General features: G+C 63.3%; 1 protein-coding gene across 1 annotated transcript; it reads right to left on the reverse strand.

Moving 5' to 3' along the window:
• Positions 1-1,244: 1,244 nt before the first annotated feature.
• MNEG_7791 (phosphate transport system substrate-binding protein) lies at positions 1,245-6,702 on the reverse strand (the record flags this gene model as incomplete). The annotated part of the gene is made up of 10 exons (XM_014043737.1): positions 1,245-1,976; positions 2,959-3,176; positions 3,435-3,545; positions 3,755-4,026; positions 4,362-4,475; positions 4,824-5,102; positions 5,261-5,346; positions 5,573-5,838; positions 6,377-6,410; positions 6,700-6,702. The coding sequence occupies 10 exons, from the start codon at positions 6,700-6,702 to the stop codon at positions 1,245-1,247; spliced, it is 2,115 nt and encodes a 704-aa protein (XP_013899191.1).
• Between the last annotated feature and the right edge of the window lie 2,688 nt (positions 6,703-9,390).

Here is a 9,390-nt window from a genome sequence, read left to right on the forward strand (position 1 = left end):
TAGGCGCTGCTGCGCTGCGCTTCATAACATAGTAGGCTGGGTGGCTAGTTCTGACTTCAATCTACAGCACTCATTTTCTTGAGCTGAGCCATCAAGGCTGGGAGTGCTCAAAACGGTGGGTTGCGCGTCCCGCTAACCTCGATCTGGGCAAGGGAGCGGCAAAAACCAGAAAATGCTGATGTAACAACACAAAGAGATATTCTACATGGCATTATACATGATTTGGGTCACATGGCTGCAGTAGCCTGGCCAACAAGGCGCGGTGCTGAGTCCGCAAAGGCTCACCCGTGCTTTTGGTGTCAGAAACGTGCTCAAAACCCTGTACTCACGTCTTGGCGACTCTTGTAAACGGGCAGATCGCTGCTTGATCAAGGCTAGCGAGCACCGAGACGTATGGAAGCACGTGAGGGGCGTGCGCGTGCGCTGAATAACATATGATTATTCGAAAATGATGCATGCAACACTTGGCAATCGGCCTATCGACTACCTGTTTTGTGTTTCCCGCGTTGTGCTAGCACTCAACTCCCTGGGGGAATGAGGGTCGTCTGCACTTGTTGTTGAGCTGTAATTCGATCTAGAGAGGCTGCTATGGAGCGTGCCTGGCACTGCTGAGCCCGTTGCACGGTACCGCCGATTTAAAACTGGCGGCTGGCCACCACCACATGAGTCCCGCCATGCCAACCTCCGCACTGCCCACTGGTTGCGCAAACAGTAGCCTATCCTATGAACAGCATACGTATAAGACTCCATGCTCGTTTTGATGCGGCACTGCCTGCAAAGCAAGCTTGCTGTTGAGCGCTGTGGCCAACACCCATGACCGACTAGCAAATGTGCTCAACCTGGCACTTACACAGGACAATGCTGTACAATTCGTCGGATTGCAACACAACAGCCAGACACCGGAGTAAGAAAAAGGTCTCGTTGAGCAGGCCCATTAAACTTCTGATTTGTGCTCGATGCAGGTACGAAGGCGTGGGAGGCGGAGCAGACCCTCAGCCAGGGCAGAGTATTACGAAAAAGAACACAGAAGTAGCGCGGAGCATTAGCCGTTAATCAGGGGGCCCATGATTGGATGCAGCCCACCTGCCGTCGCCAACATAATATGAGCATGTCTTGTCCCCCTCCCCCCCCCCCCCCATCCGGCAATAAGCGCACGGGCACGAGCCACGTGCGCCCGGTTGTTGGGCCCCGCCGCCATGTCAGCACCTGGTGCAGGGCCCGCAGCTGCAGGGCCCTTAGGCCCATCACGCCTCCCTCGCCCGCGCCGCGGCCCATTCGGCGCGCGCGCTGCTGGCGGCCTGCTGACGCTTCACTTTCTCGCTCTCTGGCAGCCCCCGCCACGCCGCCGCCGCATCCATCAGGCGCTGCTTCCCGCTGCGGGGCTCGCCGCCTGGCTCCTCGTCACGCCGCCGCGCGACCGTCTCGGCCACGAAGGCCGCATAGGCGGTGAGCGGCGCGCGCTCGGCGTCCGCCTTCTTCTCCGCCTCCCCTCGCGCCGCCGCCGCCGCCAGCTTGGACTTCAGCGCAAGCGCCACATAGGGGGCCTTCTCCGTGTCGCTCATCGCCCCCCACGCCTCGCCTGCGCGGCGGAGCGCGTCTTTCCCCGTGGCGCCGCCCGCGAACCAGCGGGAGGACGTCTGCTGGATGAATATGGCGTACGCGGTGAGGGCGCGGGGGACGTCGCCGGCTGTGGCGGACTTCTTGCGGCGCTTGGCGCCGGCGGGATCAGCTGCCTTCACATCCTTTGCAGCCTGGGCACGCTGCAGGTAGGGCGCGCGCTCCGCGTCGCCCAGCGCCTTCCACGCGGCGCCCGCGCGGCGCACGCCCTCTGCAAAAGGCTGGCCGCTGGTGAAATGCTGCGCCGACGTCGCCTTCACGTAAAGGCTGAAGGCGCTTGGGGTGCGTCCGGCGCCCTTCGACTCCGCCTCGGCGATGTCGAGCGCTTTCTTCCTGGTACCGGCCACGGTGCTGGCCGCCTTTGTTTCGTGGGGTTTATTTGCGAATGGGTTGCTGCTGGCGAGCAACCTTCGCAGTGCTCCCGCTGCAGGGGCCAGCACGCTACCGCCTGTGCTGAATGCATGCGTCGATGCTGATATCAGGTATGCCATGTGCGTGCTGCAGATATGCTGCCTCGAACCCCTGATCAACACTGCCAGATCTGCGGTGTCAACCCTCTGTCAGGGTGAAAGCACGTTCACACGGGGCCAAGGAAATTGGCCAACTTGACGAATAACGGTATCGCACCACTGGCGCACGCCCTCCCCCCCTGAAGACGGTCTGGGCGCTGCCAAAAAAACTGCTTGCATGGCAGACAATCCCGCCCAGATTTGAATTTTGGAAGGGAGACTGGCAGCAAACTGCAAAGAGTAACCAAGACACTGGGAGCCATGGTAACAAGGGCTACTGATACGTGAAGCTAAAGGGCAAGCGGCAAGCATTGTTTGCGGTGGTCCCCACCAAGGGGGGGGAGGGTGGGGGTGGGCAAGCACCTAGAGCAGTCTGAGGATCGACAAGCCTGCTCAGCCCCGTGCACGTTGGCAAACAACATGAATGTCGCTATAACGACAAAAGGGAAAAGCAGTGCATTGATGGGCGCAGTTCAAGAGCAACCCAAGTGTGTGCGAGTGAGCCCACTCAAGGGCGCATAGGGCAACAAATGGCAGGAGGCTGTCAAGCGCATTCCACCGCCTTCAGCACCGACCACCAGCCTTTGATATGATCACTGTACAAGATCCCACCTCCCAGTTCTTGCTTGTTCTCTTGGCGAGTCTCTGAGCCGCAACATGCCCTGGCGCCGACGGGCGGTGATGCCAAGAATTGGCCTGGCAGCACTCACACGATCCCCCCCACAGCAGCCTGCGCCCGGCTGTCTACTGCTTTCGTCATCCCGGTGCCGCCCCCCATGCGCAAGCCGGCCGTCCGGCGCCGCCGCGCCTGCGTCAGCACGTGCGCGCCCACCGCGGCGGCGGCCAGCAGCGCGGCCGAGGAGAGCGCCAGCGCCGCCGCGGAGAGCGCCTTGGTCGTCCGCGCGTCGGCGGCGGCCGAGTCCCTCAGAGCCTGGATCTCCCCGCGCGCCGCTTGCAGCTGGTCCTGGGTCTTCTGCAGCTGCGCGGCTTCGTTCAGGGTATAGCTGCCGCGTTTTGCAGAGAAGATGTACGGCGCCATACCCACGAGCGCTGCGGGCGCGAGCGTGTGCAGGCAGCGGCGACAGCATCAGCATGGGAATCAGGCGTGAGCCAGGGCCGGGGCGCTGGGCGAAAGCAAAAGCCGTGGCGGTGCCAACCCTGCTCCAGGCCTGCGCCGGTCCCAAAGCCTGGCTCCCCAGTCATGCTGCTAAACCCCTCCCGCTCGGGGCCCCGAGCAGGGCCGTCCTGTGCTCCGTGGCCAGCTGCCACATGATGCGTCAGGGCCTGGGTGCGCCCCTCCCCACGCACGTTGGGTGCCGTTCTCGAAGCGCCACGCGGGGAAGGCGTTGTCGGCGCGCACGAGCCCCTCCCACTGGCGCCTCACTTCCGACAGCAGCGCCGGCGGTAGCGGCTGGAAGCCTGCCACAGGCAGAGCGTCAGGCGCGAGCAGAAGAGGTGCTCAGGATGCTTGCTGCGACTCAGTCGCTCTTCTTGCGAGAGGGATCAAACGGGGATACACCACAGCACGCAGGCAAATAAGCAGAGGGTAGTGGTTCGCGTATGCGCAACCCTGTGCTTATCACCACGCGCAAACTGGGACTTCAAGCGGGCGCGCGGCGGCGGCCCACCGAATGTCGGCAGCAGCGTCCCCTGGACCTCGTCCGACAGCAGGTGCGTCGCCAGCGCCCGCAGCAGCTGCCCGGCGGCCCCCAAGCTGGTGGCGTCAGTCGGCAGGTACAGCATGGTGGGCAGCGCGATGGGCCAGGTCGCCGGGCCGGGCAGGTTGACCAGGGTCACGCCGGACCAGTCCGCGTCGAGGGGCGGCATCCGCTGCGCAAAGCTGCAGGAGGCGGCAAGATTGAGAGGCGGCGCGGGTGTGCGGGGGCTGGTGTGGAGGACGCTGATTTGGCAGCGGTGGGCGAGGTGGCCGGGTGGCAGTAGGGAGCAGCACGCGAAGGGGTGAGGGGCGCGCAGAGCAGCCCTCGCTGCTTACAATAAGCAGGCACTGTGCAATCCGCAACGCCGCAAGCGCAGCGAGCAGCCCGGGAGCCAGGCCAGAAGGCAAAGGGGCAGCTGACGCGTTGCGCCAGGAGGCAGCAGGCAGCGGTGCGTCTGGAATCTCAGGCCATGTGAGCGCTGCGTGCTTGCAATAGCAGGATAGGTGGCCAAGGCAGCAGCCGAGGGAACAAGTGGCACGCGACGGCCGGGAACAAGCAAGGCGCTCCTGGATCTCACGTGCTCACGACGGCACCCAGGTCGGCCTCCTTGGCAGTGAGCTCGCGCCCGTCAGCGTTGGTCAGCGCCACCTCCTGCAGGCCCGCGTCCCAGCCCTGGGCGGACTCGGCGTAACTGCAGGGCGGCCGTGTGTGTGTTTGTGTGCATGATGAATATTGTGTGTGGGGGCCGTGCGTGTGTGTGTGTGTGTGTGTGTTTCTGCTTACATGGTGGGTGCATATCCGGGTCTGTGCTTGTGCTTGTGCTTGTGTGTGTGTGTGTGTGTGTGTGTGTGTGTGTGTGTGCGTGTGTGTAGGTCGTTTCACAGGCTGTGAACTAGACGGCGATGATCCCCGGATGGCGGCGCTTTGGGACAGATGCAGCTTCAATACGCCCCGTCGTACGAAACCAGCTGTGGCCCCAGCAACGCACGATCAGTGCTGAACAAGCCATACGCAACACCCTGAACCCCGCTGCCCTCACCCGATGCAGTAAGCCACCCCTGCCAACGTGTCCACCAGCCTCTGCGTGTTGTCCTGCGCGTGCCCCACCGCCGCCAGCCCCGCCGGCCAGTCCGCGGCGGCCGGGGTCGCCCACTCCCCGGGGCACGCCTGTGCTAGGTAGGCGGAAAGCCCATAGGTGCTGCTCGAAGCGCCCCCGCGCCTCAGGACACAGATGGGCTGGCCGCTCGGCACCTTGAGGCCCGGGCTGGCTGAAGATATTTGGGGGTCGTCCCAGGTTGTTATCTTCCCGCTAAATATCCTGCGGGCAGAGGTGCGAGGACGGTGGTGACGGTGGGCTGGGTGACGCAGTGGGCTTGGACGCGGCGGTGCTGGGTGGGGTTGCCCGTATCAAGTGGCGCAGTCGCGGCAGAGGGCGAGGGGCGGCAGCGGCGGAGCCAGCAGTCAGCGGGGCCGCACTTGGCGAGGAGGCAGGGCGGCAGCCTGAGGGCCTTGGCGCCCGGGGCGCTGTGGAACACGCTGACCGTGCCGACCAGGAACGGGACCTGCCGGGGGAGCGCACGGGCGCGACGCAGGGCTCAGCAAGAGCTCAGCCGGTGGCAGCGTGGCACGGCGCACACACGCGGCGCGCTTGCAACCCTCGGGTGTGACGAGAGCGCGCCACCGACCCGTCCCACGTGACCGTGTCAGACCCCAACTGTGCTCAAGTCCCGCAGCGGCCTGCCCTACACATCCCGTCTCGTGGCGCGCCTCCACCCCAAGAAGCCTCACGTGGACCACGCCCGAGTCAGTCCTGGTGAACCCCAGCCTGCCGCCGCCGCTGCGCACGCGCGCCGCCGCCGCCTTGAAGCCGGCCGCGCTCATAGGGATGTCCCCGCAGCCCCAGTCGCTGACGCCCGCCGCAAACTCCTGCTGCCCGACGCCCGAGCCGACGGCGCGGTAGGTGAAGCGCACGGCCGGGCGGGCGCGCACGGACAGGTCGTCAAACACGCGCCACAGGAGCATGGCGGGGTTTGAGGTGCCACTGCCGTGCAGGCCTGCGGGCGCATGCAAGCGACAGGGACGGATGTCGAGTTCCAGAGGAGTTAGTAGTGGCCGCCACCTGGTTGTTCTCCTCTCCTTTGCCAGAAGGGCGCTGCCCAGCGTGACCGCGCAGCGTGCTGTTACGGCTACCTTCCACCGGTGCCGATGCAGGCGGCGGGCTGACAGGCGAAAGGGAGCGCGTGATCAGAAGCAAGTGCGCGTCTGGCCCGCAGGCCACGCACCGACAGCTGCAGTTGGAGGCACGCCATTCACGGCGTTCGGCGCGCTGGCCTGCGGCGCCACTGCAGCAGGTGGCTGGCCGCTGGCAGCTCGTGCTGCTGCGAGCACCGCAACTACCGTCCATACAGTCAGCGTCACCGGTCGATATCCCATTGAGCTTGTTGCCTTTTGGCCTCTGAGCGCCGGCGCGGGTCAGTTTCTCACGAATCACCGCGCGTGTCCAAGTCCCAGAGCAAAGTCAGTTCAGGTCTGCTGAAGTACATATTATACGACTATGTTCACTGCCGAGACAGAGCGCTTACCCAGCCGCACCTGCGCTGGAGCGGGGTGACGCGTCCTGGTGACACTGCGGAACGCAGTGTGGACCAGTACAGCCTACTGTGGTGCATCGAGAGAGGTTACTGCCCTGCCAGTGGATTCCTGTTGCAGGATCAGTATCATGCATCAGAACCACCACAGCCTGCTGGCACGTATGCATCCACACGGCAGGCGTCTGAGAGCATCGCCGGCGCAGGCCGGCCCAGCTGGAAGCGCAGCTGTCACCTTGCTCGATGCCAAAGAGAGGAGACGGCTGCCACCACAGGCAGCATGTGAGCTTGAAAACGTGCAGCTATCCAACAATCCACTGAACTTACCATAGCAAGGTGAGGGTTCTTGCTAGCAATTCACCTCCCGGCGGACAGAGCTGCGAGCCTCTGTCGACTGTCCTGCACCGTGGTAACTCTCTGCTGTCGCCCATTTGTCTCTGCAACACCCTTGCAGCTGGATCAGCTGACGATGAAGCGCGCCGCAGGCGCCACTCGCTGGCGCTGCTGCATTGCCCGCAACGTTGACACGGGGCATGCATGCACTTCAACACCACGCAGCCAGACCACACTGTATTCCCCCGGCCTGTCTGTGAGTCCACCACACTGTATTGGCGCGATACATCACCAACACAAATTGAGGCAAGCGTTCTAGCCTATCTAGCTGGCTTGCTCGGGTCCCATGCTCAGTCCCTGCCTTCGCATTTTTGTTGAGGAACTAGTAATCCCACACTCGCAGGAGTGAGCATGAGGATGTGATGCGCAAACCAGAAACAAAACTCCTCAGAACTCATGGCTGGCTGCCTTCCACCTGGTATCCTGGCGCATCTGAAGATCTGCACTTGCGTGCCTGTTGCGGCACTCCTCACAGCTGGTAGCTCGCAAATCAAGGCCGACGGTCGGCTGGTGGGCACGGCAACGGTGGCGGCCACGCTGCATCAGTGGCTGCATGCAGGAAAGAAAAGTAACAACGAGAGGTTTGCCCGTCACAGCTCAGCGTTGCGCTCCCCCAGATATCGGCCGACATGGACATTGTGTGGAGGGTACTTGGGCACTGCAGTTGCTAGGCCATCAGCTATACTTGCTGTTGTTAGTGGGAATGACATGCACAAGCACACACGTTTGGTCCATTCCATGCTGCAAAGCCGTACGCATCAGCACAAATGGAAATGTGACTTCAAAGACCCCCAGTGCACACTGCATGGTGTGACAGGTTCACTTGGTCTTGTCACCAGCATCGCCCCCCATCTACCGCAACCACGTCGGCCTAAATTCAGGCCACAGTTTTTCCCCCTGGCATTGAGAGCAATAAACTCCCAACGCGAGTGATTGACTGCGGCGGCGCGCCATTGCCGCGACCCGCCTAATGGAAGGCGTTCGCGCTGGCACTGACTACCGTGTCGCGCACAGCAACAATTTGATTGAAAATACACCTCTATCCATTCATCTCAACTGCGCAAAAATACTTCAGCATACACCTATAGGAATATCACTTGTTCAGGCCGTAGAGGCCGCAGTGCTGCAGAGGCCGAAGTGCCGTCGGGTCGGTCAGCTGTGCCCCTGATCTGACTTGTGATCTGGCTCAGGCACAAGGAGTCGATCGAAGCAAGTTTAAATCGAGTCATTGAAGCAATCAGCATTGTGCTCGAATGCAAGTTTGCGGGTTTGCCAACGCGTGGGGTGACTGCTCGTTGCCAGCACACACTTGTCGCCCAGCAAGGCTTGCACCTCTCTCTTTTCAGTGCGGCCTCCAGTCGGGAGCGTTCCGCAACCATGGGTGAGCCGCCTGCCAGCCCGCCTGCATCGGCACCGGTGGAAGGGGCTTGGTTGGCAGCGGGCCGTCGAGCTCCGCAGTTCAGTCGAGCGCGTAGACAGGCATCAACAGGGACTTTGGCAGTGGCTACTGATGCCCCTGCGCATCCCCCAGCCTGGCCGCCAAGAGTGCAAGCATGGGGCACGAACTCCTGAGTCGCTCGCGGACAGCAGACGGGAAAACTGTTCTTAACGTGAAAATAGTCAGCCACACGCGCAGCTAGAGTCAGACGACAACAGCCGTGTTCGCGCATGCAGCGAATAGCGGCAGCGGCGCATGAGTGCGGCGCACAAGCGCGCAGTGAAGCAAACTGCGCTCGCTGCACGCGCCTGCGCACTGTGGCTGAGTCGGTGTTGTGCAGCCAGCTCTGGAGACAAGCTTGAGACTTGTAGTAGCAGCAAGGTATCTGAGGCGGGACGCACTTCATTGTACACATACCAACCTTGCCATCTTCTGCACAGGGATCTCCCGTGACAGCCTGCACAAGCGCAGGGCGACCGGTGGTCGCCAGAAGGCTTGGCGCAAGAAGAAGAAGTGAGCGTGCGCGGATCGCGCAGCCTGGCATGATCCACCAGCAGAGGGTGGCGGCAGGGTGCTGTCTGCAGCGCTGGGAGGAGGCAGCAGCCGGCTGCCGCGGCAACCGGCCGTACGCCGCCCATGCCGGCCCCCCATGTGTGCTTATGCAGCCCCGCCCTTTGTTTTCTCACTCTGCCCTGCCGCTATCCGTCAGGTATGAGCTCGGCCGCCAGCCCGCCAACACCAAGCTGAGCTCGCACGTGGCCGTGAGGACCGTGCGCACGCGCGGCGGCAACACCAAGTTCAGGGCGCTGCGCCTGGACCACGGCAACTACTCCTGGGGCAGCGAGGTGCGCGGCCGAAGGGAGCCTGCTGGCGCAGCGGCGGGCGGGCGCGCCTGGTGGCGCGGCGGCAGCTGGCGCGCGTGGCGGGAGCTGACGCAGTTTGGGCTTGCGCGCTCGTGTGTTGCAGAAGCGGCGGCTGCGGCGAGGATCTCCGTGCACAGACTGGCAATTCGCCGGGAGCACTTGGCGCAGCGGCAGCCAGGCTGCGGCGGCGGTTGCGTTAGCGGGCGTTGCTGCGCCAGCACATTGCCGTGGCTGGCCCGCCTTCGCTGCACCCCTGCGGTCCTGTATCACCCGCCTCACGATCACCACCCCAATGGACACCCACCCCCTGCTCCCCGATCATCC

This window comes from Monoraphidium neglectum, assembly GCF_000611645.1.
Source record: "Monoraphidium neglectum strain SAG 48.87 unplaced genomic scaffold scaffold01415, whole genome shotgun sequence".
In the NCBI taxonomy this organism is placed as follows: domain Eukaryota; kingdom Viridiplantae; phylum Chlorophyta; class Chlorophyceae; order Sphaeropleales; family Selenastraceae; genus Monoraphidium; species Monoraphidium neglectum.